This window comes from Acromyrmex echinatior, chromosome 1, assembly GCF_024713525.1.
Source record: "Acromyrmex echinatior isolate Ae372 chromosome 1, ASM2471352v2, whole genome shotgun sequence".
NCBI lineage: Eukaryota > Metazoa > Arthropoda > Insecta > Hymenoptera > Formicidae > Acromyrmex > Acromyrmex echinatior.
Window position 1 is genome coordinate 2,298,075 of NC_141852.1, and position 18,310 is coordinate 2,316,384.

The window sequence follows — 18,310 nt, forward strand, 5'->3', positions numbered from 1 at the left end:
GGTCTGGTGAAACCTGTAGTCATACATTCAAGCATGAGTATGGGGAACAGGGTGTAACAGTGATATACAAGTCAGTATAACGGGTTGCCTATTCATGCAGGCGCGCACGTTCGTTCACAACTGCGTAAGCTTAATCATTGAGACGGTATAATCACTCGCATATCTTTTTCGCGTATAAAGTTTGTAGCGTACGAAGTTTCGATATTTATGACAGATTTCCGTAGCAATTCGTTAAGACAGAAGTTGAATAGGTTATAAAATGAATTTTATTAAGAAAATTTTAGGTGTTATATCTTCTTTGTTACAAGAAAAGCTCTATCGTAAACTAAATTAGAATATAAATTATATGTTATAATTTTATTACTTAAATTATATTTTGCTCAAAATGTTTATGCACAGTACGAAAGTCAACAGTTAGCACATGTGCAAATTTAATTAGTCGACTAACGAGTTTGATCCATTTTAATGATGATAGAAATGATCGTTAACGAATATTATACAATATTCATTTTGGTATATTAATTTATTAATTAATAATTAATTTAATAATTAATTTTATATTATACATAGTATTGCTACATAACAATTTGTAAATAGTTACGATAAAAATAAAAAAATCAAAAACTATGCTGGCAAACTCTATACTGTTTATATATAATATTGACATTAATATAATAAACAATTACATATTTATTATAATCGTTTTCATAAAAGATTATAGAAGATATTCGAAATATCCTCCTTTTTCTTCCGTACGTAACGCAATTCTCCGCATAATTCTTCTTCCCACTTTGAATAACATAATAGGTGTTATTTTTTCAACTGCATCTTCTATTTTTTTTATCAAATCGTTTTTACTGCATCTCGTAAACTTAATCCTGAATGTAGCCCCATACAAAAAATCTATTGGTGTAAGGTCAGAATAACTTGGAATCCATTCATGCAAAGTGCTACGGACGCCTATCCATCTGTTAGGAAATCTTTGATTCAGTATAGTACGAGCAAGAAGAGATGTATGCGCAAGATGACCATCTTGTTGAAATATAATATTTGGTAATATAGCCAATGGAACATTATCTAATAAATTAGATAGTGTTTTCTCCAGAAAAGCGGAATAAATCTCTGCTGAGATATTAATATTTTCAGGAAAGAAATATGGATATATCCGATAATTTGATTATCTAAAATTCCCATCTAGATGTTAATATGGAATTGTTCTTGGATATGTATTTCTTTTTGATAATGAGAATTTTCGTCCACATAACATGTTCATTATGTCTGTTTATTTGCCACGAAAAGTACATTTGTCTTCAGAGAATTTTCCTCAAGAAATTATCATTAGCAATGTCATTAACGTCAACCTGGTACAAAAAAATTTGATTACTGTTAGGTGTAGTAAAAAGAAATCCATTATTTTTCCAATAGATGGCTTTAGTAATCTGTATCACGCGTAGACAAGATACAGATTACTAAAGCCATCTATTGGAAAAATAATGGATTTCTTTTTACTACGCTTAATATAATTTTGTAGATATTTGAAATGGCAAGAAAATTATTTAATTATAAACTTGTAGCTATCATTCTACGATAAGTAATTATCTTTATTACGAGTATTTAAATATTTTTTATTTTTTAGAGTCGAAAAAATCTAAAATCTCATTTTTAATCTATTTTATTAAAAAATTGTTTATTGTCAATTTTAGTAAGATAACTGCCAATTGGTCATATGTCTTGTTCTTACTTGCTCGGACAACCAATCACAAAAAGCTTCTCGATGATGAAAGTCTTGGGCAAACAATCTTTGAGGTGTGTACCTCTTAAACGGATGCTACCTAAGATTATGCTTTATAATTCTATGGACTTTTATGTGGCTCAGTTTTAAGATATGTGCAATACTTTTAGTGCTCGTATGCGGATTAGCAATAACTGCCTCTCTTATTAATCATCTTCTCTTCTCGTTGAGATACATGCCGTGTTGGAACGTGCAACATCCCATATTGATTCTATTATACAATACTTGAAAAAAGCCATGTCCTGCTTATCAGGAAAATGTTCGGCATAGAGGGTTGCAGCTTTCGTTGATTTTTATGGCATTCGCCATAAATAAGCAACGTATTTGCTATTCTTGATTACTTGTACACACTCCATCATCGGACATATCAAAAACTTATTTATTTACAAACTATGGTAACTGGCTAACTGCTGACTTTCGTACTGTGCATAAACATTTTGAGCAAAATATAATTTAAGTAATAAAATTATAACATATAATTTATATTCTAATTTAGTTTATGATCAATTATGCTGGAGCTTTTCTCGTAACAAAGAAGATATAACACCTAAGATTTTCTTAATAAAATTCATTTTATAACCTATATCATTTCTTCAACTTCTGTTTTAACGAATTGCTACGGAAATCTGTCATAAATATATCAAAATTTCGGACGCTACAAACTTTATACGCGAAAAAGATATGCGAGTGATTATACCATCTCAGTGATTAAGCTTACACAGTTGTGAACAAACGTGCGCGCCTGCATAAATAGGCAACTCATCATACTGACCTGTGTTGCATCCGCTGTTACACTCTGTACATGCGCTCGCCTTCGGCGCGTCGAGAGTGAATGAGAGCGAGCTCTTTTTCACACTAGTTGCTTGTTTCAAGCGACCGAAAATGCTTTCTTGGCAATCTCGGCCGTTCGATGGCCCTCGGCATCAATAAGAAGTGAGGGTCATTCTAAATAACATATAAGTTTTAATAAATTGTAGTAATAGTATACCCCTCTCATTAATCTAGAATAGTATAAATCATGTTAAAACGCAAAAATTTATGAGATATTTAATTGTTTATGTTTTTACCTCCTTCATAAACTCGAGTAGCAAAAATAGTTCAGTAGAAGTATAGAATTTTACAGGAAAAAAATTATAAATCAGCATTTCTCTTCACGAAAATCTTCAAAAAGGCCAACAGAAAAGAAATGCGTATGTTTGAGATTTGAGACTTGTGAAGAAAATATGCGCAAAAAATCGAATAGTTACAAAAAACACGTTTTTTGCTTGTAAAACGGAAGATATTGATTGTATGGAAAAAAATATGGTAAGAAAATGTTCGGTATGAAAAATATAGGTATTCGAAATACCTACAAAATGAGATGTGGAACATTAAAATCGATCTATTAATTAAGTAGAAAAAAAAATTTTTTAAATACTGAAAAGATCTTTTTTTCACTCTCTGTTCATTGAGATTAAAGCGTCTTTGAAATTCTCGTAAAATGTAGCTCTTATAACGACGAATAAATCTAGCCTTGAATGAGCTTGAAATTTTCAAAATAATATTTTACAAAAAGGCATTTGTTCACTAAAAATCTGTCTGCGAAAAACTTAATTTCTTCATCTTTGTATAGTCACACAGTGATTTACAAGAGTGATTTTTCCTCTTCAAGAGTTGCACTATAACGTACATTTAGTAACAAAACGATTTTTTGCAGTTAAACTATTATAAAATGATTATGCGTTTCGCGGGTTTCCTCCGTGTCCAGATCCATTCTTGGAATGCCAATGTTTCGTGAATCTTGCAGTCCAAGAATGGATCTGGACACGGAGGAAAGCCGCGAAACGCATAATCTTTATATAGAAAGCACCCGTAGTAGTTTCAAAAATATTATTATAAAATGACTTTGAAAAGTGTGTATTCACATTTTTTTTATACGAAAATATAATTTTTCCTTTAAAACAATGGGATAATTCTGTTAATGTGCATCATATTAAAGTCGTGTGAAGCATATGACAGCTGACATTTTTCTACGAATTTAAAAAAAAAGGTTACCCTCTAATTATTATAAGCCGAGATAACAATTTCTTTTTTTTTAAAAATCACTGTAGCTCTAATTTTTAAATCTAAAGATAGCTAATGTAAACTAGCTAATGTGAATCAATACAGGTTAGGCGTGTGTGAAATCGTATACTTTATTTTTGAGAAAAATTGACAAACGTTTCAATCTTTTTGATTGGATCTTCCTCAATGTAAAAATAAAATCTATGACGTATAAATTTAATATAAAAGATATAGTGCTAATTTTTAAGATTAAGAGTTTCGTCTGACACCAATTTGTCAAGGAAAAATTGAATTTGCTGTTAAAAAATTCTCGAATTTTTTACTACCGATAAAATTTGTTTAAAATTATTGGAAAGTTGAGTAATGCAAGGATGGCAACGCGCTGGGGGGGGGGGGGAGATCGGGCTGCTCGGTGACTTGTGCGTATTTGATTTCGTGCGTTAAAGTTTGCTAAATTTATATTTTCTCAGCAATAAATTGACATAGAAACATGATTTTTTAAAATCTGAGGTCTCGACGAGATAAACAAACAGCTTAATCAAATGTTTCGCAAAATAATTGTAATCATGAAATTTTTAGTTTTTTATTTCTTGAATGGTTTATTACTAAAAAATCACGTTTGAATATGAAGTGCATCTCATTAACAAAAAGTGACATGAACTATGTTTCTTTATATTTAATGTGCTGTAAAAAGTATTCAACTGGACGATTATATGTACGGAACTATCAGTACAAACATTTTTTTTGTGAATTTAATTGCAGATGTAAATATGGCATATGTAAACAAATAAATAAGTAATTTACCAAATATTAGCGTAACTGTTGAAGATATAATACTAATTTCCGCAAATATAAAAGTAAATAAGTGTTATATGAAAAATATATTTTGCAACTATTTTTCTCCAACAGTTACGCTAACGTTTGGCAAATTAGTTATTAATTATTTGTTTACATATGTCTACATTCAAACGTGATTTTTTAGTAATAAACCAAAAAAATAAAAATTCAAGAAAAAAAAACTAAAAATTTCATGGTTACAATTATTTAGCTAAACAAATTACAATTATTTGGTTAAGTTATTTGTTTATATCTCATCGCTATTCCAGATTTAAAAAAAAATCATATTAATTTATTGCTAAGAAAATGTAAATTTAGCAAATTGTAACGCACGAAATTTTATATACGTAAATTTTATACGCGCGAGTCGCTGAGTCCGATCTTCCCCATTCGATTGCGCGCCGGCTTTCCCCACTCCGGCGCGCTCATGTTCCTCAATTTTTCAATGGTTTTAAACAATCTTTTTCGGCAGCAAAAAATTTAAAAATTTTTTTGACAGCAAATTCAATTCTTGCTTGACAAATTGATGCCATACAGAAATCTCAATCCTAAAAATTAGAGTCACAATAATTTTTTTTTAAATTGTTATTTAGTTCCTAAAAATTAGAATCACAATAAATTTTTTTTTTAAATTGTTATTGTTATTTAGTTCCTAATAATCGGAGGATTATTAGGAACCGAGATAACAATTTAAAAAAAAATCCTTCTCATTTTTAAGTGCGGAGAAAAATGTCAGTTGTAGAGTGCTTCATACGGTTATTGATTTGATGCATATTAACAGAATTATTCCATTTTTTTATGCGAAAAAGAGATACCCGCTTTTTAAAGTCATTTTATAATAATTTGACTGCAAAAAATCGTTTTGTTACTGAATGTATGTGATAGAACTCTTGAAGAAGAAAAATCATCCCTGTAAATTGCTATACGACTGTTCCAAGATGTAAGTAATTAAGTTTTTCGCAGATAAGTTTTTAGTGAACAAATAGCTTGATGGCGCCACTAGCAAGCTATGGTTAAAATTGTCTGATGTAAAACATTATATCGTAAGGTTGGACATCTATCAACAACATAACCTTGAAATACTAGCGATTTTATGAGCATCATATATTTTTTTTTGTTCGAAAATGCCGAGTTTTGAGCCGAATAAGTGTCATTTGCGGGAACTTTTGATTTACTTCTTTAATTTGAAGAAATCTGCAGCTGAGGCTCATCGATTACTTGTAGAAGCATATGGTGAGGCTGCCTTAAGTGAGAGAAGTTGTCGTGAATGGTTTCAAAAATTTAAGAACGGTGAATTTGACGTCGAAGACAAAGGACGTAGTGGAAGGCCGAAAGTGTACGAAGACGCGGAATTGGAAGCATTATTGAATGAAGATTCGTGCCGAACGCAAAAAGAACTTGCATTTACATTAGAAGCGACTCAACAAGCAATTTCACATCGTTTGAAATCATCAGGAATGATTCAAAAGCAAGGGAATTAGGTTTCATGTGAACTGAAACCGAGAAACGTTGAATGCCGATTTTCCATATGTGAAATGCTGCTTGTCAGGCATAAACGAAAGGGTTTTTTACATCGTCACTGGTGATGAAAAATGGATCCACTACGATAACCCAAAGAAGAGGAAATCATGGGAATTACCTGGCCATACTTCAACATCGACAGCCAAGCCGAATATTCATGGAAAAAAACTCATGTTGTGTATTTGGTGGGATCAGCTTGGTGTCGTGTATTATGAGTTGGTCAAACCGAACGAAACCGTTACTGGGACTCTCTACCGAACACAATTGATGAGCCGAGCACTCAAGGAAAAACGCGCCCATTACCACTCTAGGCATAACAAAATTATTCTCCTGCATGATAATGCTCGACCACATGTTGTGGCACCGGTCAAAACATCTACAGGGAAATACTCAATTGGGAAGTTCTACCCCACCCGCCGTATACACTAGACATTGCCCCTTCCGATCTATCTATTTCGATTGATGACGCATGACCTGTCTGAGCAGCACTTCACATCATATGAAGATACCAAAAATTAGATCGATAATTGGATAGCCTTAAAAGATGAAGCGTTCTTCCAACGCGGTATCCGTATGCTATCAGAAAGATGGGAAAAAGTAGTGGCTAGCGATGGACAATACTTTCAATAAAACATTATGTACCGTCCTTTCACAATAAATGCTTAATTTTTGATAAAAAACGGCGGAAACTTATTTGTACACCTATACTACTTTTACTGAACTATTCTTGTTACTCGAGTTTATGAAGGAGGAGTTTATGCGCATATAATGCGCATAAAAAATCGTAAACAATTAAATATCTTGTAAACTGTTGCGTTTTAACATGCTTTATATTATACTATTCTGAATTAATGGAAGGTGTACACTATTATTACAATTTATTAAAATTTATATGTTATTTAGAATGATCTTCCGTTATCGAAGCCGTGGGCCGCCAAGTGGCAGAAATTGCCGAGAAGGCAATTGAAACAAGCGACTAGTATGAGAAGGAGCTCGCTGTCTCATGCACTCTCGGTGTGCCGACGGCGAGAACACGTACATAGGCTCGTATTTGTATGTGTGTTACAACGTCGCACCACGATAGATGATTGAACTTGTGAAGTGACGTTTTGATGACAAAATTTATGTTGCATGCTATTTCGTTATTATTCATTTAATTGTGAAAATGTGACTTGGCTCGTATTTATCAAAGTCGTAATTCTCGATAAAAACTAAAGTTATCTTGGAATTTTATATGGAAAAGCATACACATATTATTCGTTTCAACAGTTGTCAGAGCGTGTGTTTCTGCCCGAACATAGGCTCACTTTATATGCCTTTTATGACCATTTATTGGCTGTCAAGGGAGGAAAGGACAGTTTTCATCGATTTTTACAAGTACATTTTGAAGCAATCTCGTCATTTCATTTCATCCAAATTGTCTTTATTTAAAAATGGCATGCAATATAAATTAACATGTCATTCTTTGCTTCTGACGTCACGATTTCAACATAGCTGCCGCGATTAGTCAGGAGCCTTAATGCCTTTTTTTATATGAATACACAATTTCATATTGTTTTATAGAAGAAATTAATTATTGCTCGTTTAAGTTGTTTTAATGGTCGTTTCATTATTGTTAAATTATAATTTCAAACAAAAAATAAAATTGATTTGGCATTATTCCTCCGCGTGGCGGTAAGTAATTTTAAACAGTACGTTTATGTTCTTTGTATAAGTAATTAAATATATATATATACCGGGTGTCTCAGAGCACTCGTACCACCGTTTTAAAAGGTAGGGATGTGTTTGTACAAAAAAATGATTCAGATAAAATTTGCAGGATTTCGGGAGATCTATCTGATGGTGACCTTGAATTTGACCTTGAGGTCGACCTTGGGCATAACTCAAGGTCAAAGTACCATTTTACAAATGTAAACCCTTATTCATGACATCACAAATGAAAATAACGGAAAATTTTACGTCCGAATATGTTATCAAGCCTAGGTCAAAATTACCCTTAGAGGTCATGTGAAGGTCAAGTTACTTTTAGAGCACCCGTACCAACCTTCTAAAAGATATGGATGTGTTTGTACAAAAAATAGTTCAAACAATACTAGGTATTTACATAGCTATGATGCATCTGCTGGTGAATTTGAATTCTATCTTTAGATTCATTTGTAGTCGTGTACATCGATTTTTAAAGATTCCTAATTATTAAGATCTTGAACAGTCGATGCCGACTGTGTCAGTGTTACCCAAGATGTACCACGTGGAGGTCACAAGGTCGGACTTACACCTCGTCGGGGTGCTTTTTTAAGGTGGTTCCCCTTGTCGTCACCTTTGTTCGTACGCATGTGTTCAGTCTAGATTTTCGAAGTGTCCTCCACGTGCATGTATGCAGGCTGTTATTCTTCGTTGAAAATCATCCGTCACCCGACGAATTTCGACAGGATCTAGAGACTGAATGGCTTCTCGAATTCTGTTCTTCATGTCTTCTGAAGTCGTAGGTCGTTCGCGGTATACGAGGTCTTTTATTCTTCCCCACAAATAAAAATCCAAAATTGTAAGATCCGGTGATCGTGGTGGCCAGTTATATGGACCATATTTACCTATCCATTGGCCGCGAAATATGCGGTTCAGTTGTTGACGAGCAATGACAGACGTGTGGGCTGGACATCCATCCTGTTGAAACCACATATTTAGACGTAGTTGAAGTGGAATATCTTCAAGTAAACGTGGGAGTTCGTTTTCGAGTAAATCGACATACAGAAAACGGTTTAGATTTTCTTCAAAGAAAAATGGTCCGACGATATGCGTATCAACAATTCCGCACCAAACATTGACTTTCCAGATACGTTGATGATCGATTTCTCGATACCAATGTGGATTCTCTTGCGCCCAATAACGGAGATTATGTGTGTTCACTTCGCCGTCACTTTTGAAGGTGCACTCATCAGAAAACAAGATACTTCTATGGAAAGTAGGTATTAATTTTCTGCTTCAATATGAAGAAATCTGCAGCTGAGGCTCATCGAATGCTCTCAAATACTTATAATGAGGTCGCTATTAGTGAAAGAACGTCGTGAGTGGTTTCAACGCTTCAAGAATGATGATTTTGACGTCGAAGACTGGCATAGCGGTGGAAGAGAGAAGGTTTTCGAAGATGCAGAATTGGAGGCATTACTTGATCAAGACTCATGTCAAAATAAAAAAGAATTGGCACGTTGAGCCAATGATCGCCATTTCAAAACGCCTCAAAGTCATGGGAATGATTCAGAAGCAAGGAAATTGGGTGCCGTACGAGTTGAAGCCGAGAGATGTTGAACGGCATTTATTTGCTTGTGAACAGCTGCTTGAAAGGCAAAGACGGAAGGGATTTCTGCATCACATTGTGACTGGGGACGAAAAATGGGTTCATTACGATAACCCAAGCAGAAAATCATGGGGAGTTCCCGGCCATGCTTCCACGTCGACGGCTAAACCGAATATTCACGCTCCAAGATTATGCTGTGTATTTGGTGGGACCAGCTCGGCGTAGTGTATTATAGCTGTTAAAACCGACTGAAACAATCACAGGCGATTAGTATCGAACGCAATTGATACATTTGAACCGAGCATTGAAAGACAAACGGCCGCAATACAACGAGAGACACGATAAAGTGATTTTGCAGCATGACAATGCTCGACCCCATGTTACGAAAGTGGTCAAGACATACTTGGAAACGTTGAAATGGGAAGTCCTACCCCACCCGCCATATTCTCCAGACGTTGTTCCCTCTGACTATCATTTGTTTCGACAGCACACGACCTGGCTGACCAGCACTTCCGGTCTTATGAAGAAGTAAAAAATTGGATCGATTCGTGGATCACCTCAAAAGATGACTAGTTTTTTCGACGCGGGATTTGAAAGATGGGAGAAAGTAGTGGCCAGCGATGGACAATACTTTGAATCATAAATATATAACCAGTTTTTTACAATAAAGCCTCGAATTTCGGAAAAAAACGGCGGAAGCAAATTAAAGTTGTACACCAAATATATATATGAATGTCAATTATTATAATTTAAAAATAAATAACTAGGATGCCCTTTGAATAAATATAATACTTTTATTAATTGATAAATAGTTGGTAATTTTAGTTACTTTTTTCTTAGATATCCGCAATTTTCCCTCTCTCCTCTATCTTAATATTTTCATAGAATAATGAGATAAATTAAATGATTAAAAAAACTCTTAATTTCTTTTCAAAAAAAGGATAACCTTCCGAAAACATCCAACGCTCGATTATCATGAAATTTGGCAGGAATATTCCAAATGAATGCCCTTAAATGGATTTTCACCGATAAAAAGGTTTAATGTCAAAAATGTTTAAGTAAAGTTATAATATATACTACCTAAATGCATTACCGTTACATAGCTCGCTGTAATAGGACCTGAAGCAGGGGGAAAGAGGGATGAGAGTCGGGGGTGAGAGTCGTGCGCCCCTTTGCAGGGGAGTAGAGGGGGGTGAGAGTCGAAGATGAGAGTCGTGCGATTCTAGAGGGGGGGAAGGAGGGGGTGAGAGTCGAAGGTAAGAGTCGTACGCACCTTTGCAGGGAGGAAGGGGGGTGGGGGAGAGTCGAAGATTAGAATCAAAGGGGAATGGAAGTTGCTTCACACCCTATTACAGTGTGCTATATAACGGTAATTATAGGTGGTATATAACTTTATTTAAACATTTTTGACATTAAACCTTTTTATCGATGAAAATCCAGTTAAGGGCATTCATTTAACGTCACATTTGGAGTATTTCTATCAAATTTCATGATAATCGGGCGTTGGATGTTTTCGGAAGTTCACCTCAAAAAAGATTTATAATTATATACTGAAAACTTTATAATTTTTTTAAAAAGTTATAGGAAAGACTGGTGATTGGAGTTAGTTGTAACAATGCGTATATCTTTTAAATAATAAGAGATAAGATGATCATATGAAGAACAAAAATAATCGATACCGAGGCCTGCGTTTGCCTCATGACATCAAGCACGTGTGCGCTGCATGTAAAAGAAGTTATATGTAGAATGCTCAGACAAGCCACGTAAGTGTAAATTTACAATGTTATACTTTTATGCTTTAAACTTTCAAATAAAGTGCCTTTTATCTTGTTTTCATTTTTTAAATTTTAAAATAATTAATACTAATTAATAAAATAAATTTCCTCAAGCTATATCTTTTTTTGATATTTTTAAATCCAAATATATTTATATAATCATATTAAGAATTTTAAGCACGATCGTATATGAATACATCGAATACGATAAACAAAGCCAAGATCGGTCAAATTTTGGATTACAAAGAATATATTATATATTCTTTTATTAAATCAAATTATTTCAGATATAATTACGATAACATTTGGTTTCAACACAATCATTCTGAAACAATTAATGTATTATTTGTAACATCCAAAATTTAACCGATTTTGGTTTTCTTTATCGTATTTGATGTATTCACATATTTCACATATAATACGGTCGTACTTAAATTTCTTAATATGTTTGTACACACGTGGCCATACAACGTATTCTCTCTATACATATCAGTTATTGCGAAGAATATTTCCGGAGCCTCAGTGGTCGAGCTGGCTAAGACACTCTTCCCGGAAAGTCGATAGGTCTCAAGTTCGAATTCTGACTGAGGTAATATTTTTCGCAATAAATTTTTTACTTTCTTTTTTTTTTCTTTCTAATTTAATTTAGGGAAAATTATTAGCGTTTCAGAATGATTGTGTTGAAACCGAATATTATCGGCTCGCAATTATATTTGGAATAAATTGATTTAATAAAAGAATATATAATGTATTATTTGTAATATTCAAAATTTATTTTAGCTTTCTTTATCGTATTTGATATGTTTATATATTGTAAATTTTTACAACATCAGTTTGAGGTTAAAGTACTACATCGTTAGTGTAGGGGAAAATGGGGGAACTGTGCGCAGCAGGTAATTGTGCGCATCCTGGTTTGGTACTTTTTCAATAGATGGAGACATCACCGTAGTAAAATTTTTATGCAGGAGGTCGTCCTCTTAAGTTATAATCAACAAATATGACGTAAGTACGTTGATAAACAGTGGAAGACAAAAAAGTGAAAACATACCTTTTTTTATTATTTCAGAAAATAAATCTATATTTTTAATTTGTTAGTTTAAAGTTGCATACGTTATTAAAGTACGTTATTATAAAGTGCGTCTTTCGAGCTGTTATTTATTAAGTTATTTATTATTTGATTAAGAAGTGTTGAAGTAATCGTATTTCATATCGAATCAAGTCGCGGCAGGCAACTGTGCGTTTTGAAATGCGCACAATTATCCATCTTCCATAGACTGCTTTTCAGTACATACAAGTGAAACTGAGTTTAAAGCAAACTGAGTATTTTATATTCAGATTATGACGTCACTGCTTACTTTTGTAAAAAGTTATCACATGACAATACAGGTTCACAACCCCACTTTGAAGTGATTTTACGAGATTCACTAAAGCATACAGTTTCGATCTTGTGTAGGTTATAGGTAAAAACTCAGTTGAATCGCACTTGTCAGAATGCAAAAGAAACACGTATTCAACTGAATTATGACGTCACAAGTGAGAATTATCTGAGAATTAGTGTAGGTAAACAGAAAGCAACTTATGGCTAGCACTAATTTTTTTTATACACAATTAAAAATATTATTGTGTAATAATTAAAAAATTAATTAAAATAATATGTATTAATTAAAATAATCATTTGACTTTTAACTTGTTAAGTTAAATAATTTTATTATATTAATTTTTTTTTGTTTCTTCTTTATTATTATTTTAGATGCTTCGTAAATACAAAAGAAAAATGGATAAAAATAATTGGACTGAAACTCAATTAAAAGGAGTGAAACGATCAATAACACATGATCGTAAATTCAAAATCAGAGACACTAGCCGTAAATATGATATCCCTGAGTCTACGCTTTGAAAACGGATAAAATTCAATTCGCTGGAACATGTATTATTGGGTTACGTAAGCCTACTTTTACGATTGAAGAAGAAGCACAGTTGGCAGATCAAATAATTAATCTCGCAAAGTTATATTATAGAATCACGCCTCTTGAGTTTCGCACAGTTTACGAATTTGCAGAAGCTAATAAAATTAGCCATATTTTTAATACAACATTAAAGTTAGCTGGGAAAGATTGGCTTTATCTTTTTCTCAAGTGACCATGCATTTCATTAAGACAACCAGAGGGCACCAGCCTTAATAGAATTACTGCATTCAATAAAGATTCTGTTATACAGTTCTTTATTAACTTGAATGAAGTCTTTCTCAAACATTTAAGTTTAAGAATCAAACATGGACGAAACTGGTATCACGGTGCAAAAAAAATGTCCAAAAATTTATGCGCAGAAAGACACTAAAAAAGTCGAAGCAGTGACTTCATGAGAAAGAAGATGAACAATTACTGCAATTTTTTGAATACTGCAGAATATTATTCCACCCATGTTAATTTATACAAGAGCTCGCATGACTCTCCAACTTCAAAGAAATGGATAGAAGCAACTTATGGTTGTTCCAGAAATGGATGGACTAATGAGTACCTCTATATAAACTGGTTGCAGCATTTTAAGAACCACGTGAAACCAACTCATGATAATCCGATGCTTTTTATATTGGATAATCATACAAGCCATATTTCTCTTGCAGCTTTTGAATTTTGTAAAGCCAATTTCATCACTGTTGTCATTCTTTCCCCTCACACGTCTCATAAAACTCAGCCTCTTGATCTGACTTTCTTTGGTCCGTTGAAAATCGTTCTTTATCGGGAATATGAATTATTCTCGAGTACGAATGCTTATGAGAAAATTACCAAATATAACCTCGCAGAGTTATTGAATAAAGCATTCCTTAAGGTAGCTATAATGGAAAAAGGAATTTCTGGTTTTTTGTCAGAATTTGGTCTATAAACCCCGACAAATTTAACAAAGATTTTGCTCCGAACAATGCTGATCAACTCTGAACTTACTGAAGCACTTTCTGAAATTTTCCAACCAAATGAAAATGTTGATTTTAATGAAAAGAATAATTCTGCTGATCGTGAAACTATAGCGCTTTCTGCTCCAAACGATTCCATCAGATTTTTTTCGATTCAATTCCGTATTCAACTTTTAAATTTACTGTTGCAGACTTCGTACCAGTTCCCTCAAGAAATGCAAAAATGTGATATTCTCATACAAAAATGCAATCTGAAATTTTGACTGCGTCTACAAAAAAGAAAATTGGAATATGCAAAAGAGACGAAAATAAATGCTGCGAGGAAAAAAATGGAGAGGTTGAAGAAAAAAGCAGACAGCGGAACTAAGAAAAATTTGAAATTGAAGAAAGAATCGAAGAAGAGGATGAAGATTAAAGTTTTGAAAAGCGAAAAGTCAACGAGCTCTGACATCAACACGGACAATTCCTTCTAATGAACAGTGCACCATTTGCGGAGAAGCCGGAAGAGACAAGGAACTTTGGTTTCGGTGCTGTCTGAATGGATCCATAAAGAATGCAGTGGAGCTGATAATGTTGAAAATTATATGCGATTTTTATTTGGATAATTAATATTTCCACTTTGATTTTCTTCCTTTATTTTGCCAAAGTCTATGTGCATTATTATTATAGATTAGTTTTGTATTTTTGCTATATATATATATATATATATATATATATATATATAATATATATATATATATATGTATATATAAAATATATTTAATATATATTTATATTACCAGATTATAAATGTATTTTATGATTTCTTTATCAACATTATATAATTCATTTCCTACAACTTTTGCTTTGCGCACAATTACCCAACCCATGCGCACAATTATCCGCGCGACAAATTTTTTCGCTTTTCCGTTTTTTCCTTTTTGCCAAATATAACTTTACTGAATGCAAATGTGTTCAATATAAGGATACGTAATGGTAGAAGAATGTTTATAGTTTCTATTTCTATACTTCGCTTTGAATTTAGAAAACCTTTCCAAGAAAACAAATATCCCTTAGATGCGCACAATTCGTCAACTTTTGCCCTACATTGTAACAGTATTACAATTAACGATAAATATTAAGAAAAGTTCGTTCATCTCAAATTTTGATAAAAATACACTGAATCAATGTGTTTTTACGTAAAAATAAAGATTTGACAAGAAAAAAGTGTCGCTCTGTTTCGTGAATCGAAATATTTTAAGTTGACGACAATTCAGGTTAGGAAATCTGTCATAATCATAAAATACTGCGATGCAAGCACACGCTGAGGTCACATTTTCATGCCCTATGACCGCGAAGTTGTAAGTATTTCTTATTATAATAGATATTATTTACTGTTTTACAAACACAAATTCACTGCTTTAAAAACAAATTATCTGTTCTGAAATATCTCATAAATTTACTGTTTTAAAAACACAAATTCATTGCTTTTTAATAGTAAATTTACTGATTTAAAAACAAAAACTAATATAAGAAGATAATTTCTGTTTTAGAACAGATAATTTATTTTTAAAGCACTGAATATGTGTTTTTAAAACGGTGAATTTATGTTTTAGAACAGATAATTTGTTTTTAAAACATGTTACAACTTTCCCTAGTTCTGTTTCATTTTGCCCCAAATCGGAGCAATGTACTAATTTGAATTTGATATATTACTCATAAACAGCTTAAAATTACACCTTTTTACAAGTAGTACCTTAAAGCTAAGTAGTTGTTGCGTCATGTGCTTAAAAAGAAATAAATATATATGTCATAAATAAAGAAATATATGTATATTTCTAAAAATTGTTACAATTGTTCCCAGTCTCCTCTACATATTTTCTTCACATTAACTGATTTATCTTATTATTCTGTATATAAAGTACTTATTTTTATAATATATTAAAAATATTTGTTTATATTTACAAATATTTTTTTATATTATGTTGTAGCCTTTTATAAATTAAATGTACATTTCAGATAGAACAATTTTAACAAATCTCTATTATGAAATGCACATTTAATTTCAAATTTTATTTTACCTTTTTTTTTATATTATAAATTACTTTATATTATATCTTGAACAACATTATATGCGATAAGAATTATTAAATTAAATTAATCAGTAGAATTAGTTTTTTAAAAGATAATTACAATAAAGAGAGATTTTTCAACTGTAAAAATTTATCGATTAGATCGAATAAAGAACGTCGTTGCATTATTTATAAAGTTTCGGAAGCGTTTTATAAAGCTTGTAATTGTTATTTTCGAATTGCATTTATGGTGGCTAAATCGAGGTTCTGTTGTAATTTTTAAAACCTCGTAGGTAGCAAACATTTAGACGTTTCGCGATTAATTGATGTATTAAAAATAGAAATAGAATTTTTATATACATACTCAAGGGGAAAATGAAGAAAAAACGAACAATGTGTAAAAAAAAAAAATTACTATGCGACTTTATATCTATGGCGACTATGCGACTTTATATCTAATAAATACGATCAATATATTGAGTATCTTTATTTATATATTATTTAAATTGATGAAACATGGTATTTTGTAATGGACCAAGATAAGATTATTCACATTTTTGCTAAAAAAAATTGTTTTAAGATTGTAAAGTTTGTTTAATTTTGCTGTTACGAATTGTAACAATTTTAAATCGATAAATCGATTCACCCTCTATTTTTCTAACGAATGAAAGAATAACTTAGAAGAAAGAAGATCTAGGAGGAGATGGCAAGGGATGGATAAAAGCTTTAGTGGTTCGACTTCTTTACTCAACTGCATCACGTGCGACGCGCGCGCAAATTCAAGCGATTATGCAAATTTCGCATTAAAATGCATTTTATCGAAATCTCCGACTATTCGGTGAAAAGCGAACACGAAAGATGCGTCGCTTCGCTTTATGCATTTGTGTTTGTGGTTTATCCTTTCACCTCCTAATTCATTGTTTGTAATTATCATATTGTAGTATTTTTTTATAGTACTTAGTGTATTTTTTTCTTTGTAATTTTTAATACTTTTTAAATTGTAATCTATTTTAAAATATCTATTTCGATTGTATTAGATAACGTAGACCTGCGAGGTTTAGATATTTGAGAAATAGGAGTAATTTTGTACGCTAAATCCGATTTTTTTGTAGAATTAGATCTAGCACATCTTCAGATTTTCGAAATATTTGAGATTAAAAATGCTCAGAAAAGGCTATTTGGCCAATTTCATGAATTTATTATAAAGGAATATATTTTTTTTGAATATTTTCGTTAATGGCATAGTACTAGTCTTTTTCTTCAAGATCCATTTTCGATTAATGTTTTACGACATTTTCTTGCTGAGATGTGTAAGATTGATATTTCAAGGTTTAACTGACATAAAAATTCGAAGAACCGTGGCAATCGTGTCACGCCTCTGACCAGATCAATTTATGATATGGACAGTTTTATCAAAATTAAAATGTGAATGAAAATATAAATTTTTTAACATTGTTTATACTTTTTTTAGAATTCAAAATAGTCATTTTTTATTTTTAAATCTGCTAGGGTATTTCTGTAGTCATATTCGGATTCAGCGTACAGAATTACATAGAAAATCACTTCTACTTTTTAAACATCTTTTAACACTCTCGATTTCGCAAGCTTGTATAATCTACATCAGATATTAAAGAATCAATATAGCGTGCATTCCACTTAACGTTTGCAACGCTCGCGAGCATCATTTCATCCTCGTTTAATGTTTAATATAAGTACATGTTGCACATATATCCTATTTTTTATTACTTTTTTATATTGTTAGTATATGACATGATATTACATTATTTTCTATATTAGTTATGTGCCATCTTACAAATTTATGTATATTTATATATAATTGTTTTCTCAAGGAAATAAATTTTTCTATCAACCTTTGTTGCAGTTGATAACAAAAATGAGAAAGACTTTGTCTCGATACATTTTTCGATATATCAGTTGTTATGCATTAATATTTCTTTTTCTGTTGCCGAAGCTTCGATTAGCGGTCCAAAGAAAGTTATTATTCAAAATTTTACTGAGTTGATAAAATATTGTCGATGAAATCCCGGTTGATTTCTTGAGATTGACTTTTCCTCACCAAAGAATTTG

General features: G+C 32.1%; 1 protein-coding gene across 1 annotated transcript; it reads left to right on the plus strand.

The window, feature by feature from the left end:
- Positions 1–11,509: 11,509 nt before the first annotated feature.
- Positions 11,510–14,766, plus strand: LOC105149252 (uncharacterized). The gene is made up of 3 exons (XM_011061536.2): positions 11,510–12,816; positions 13,011–14,089; positions 14,363–14,766. Exons 2-3 carry the CDS (start codon positions 13,619–13,621, stop codon positions 14,432–14,434), a joined length of 543 nt encoding a protein of 180 aa, XP_011059838.1. The 5' UTR covers positions 11,510–12,816; positions 13,011–13,618; the 3' UTR covers positions 14,435–14,766.
- Positions 14,767–18,310: the final 3,544 nt, after the last annotated feature.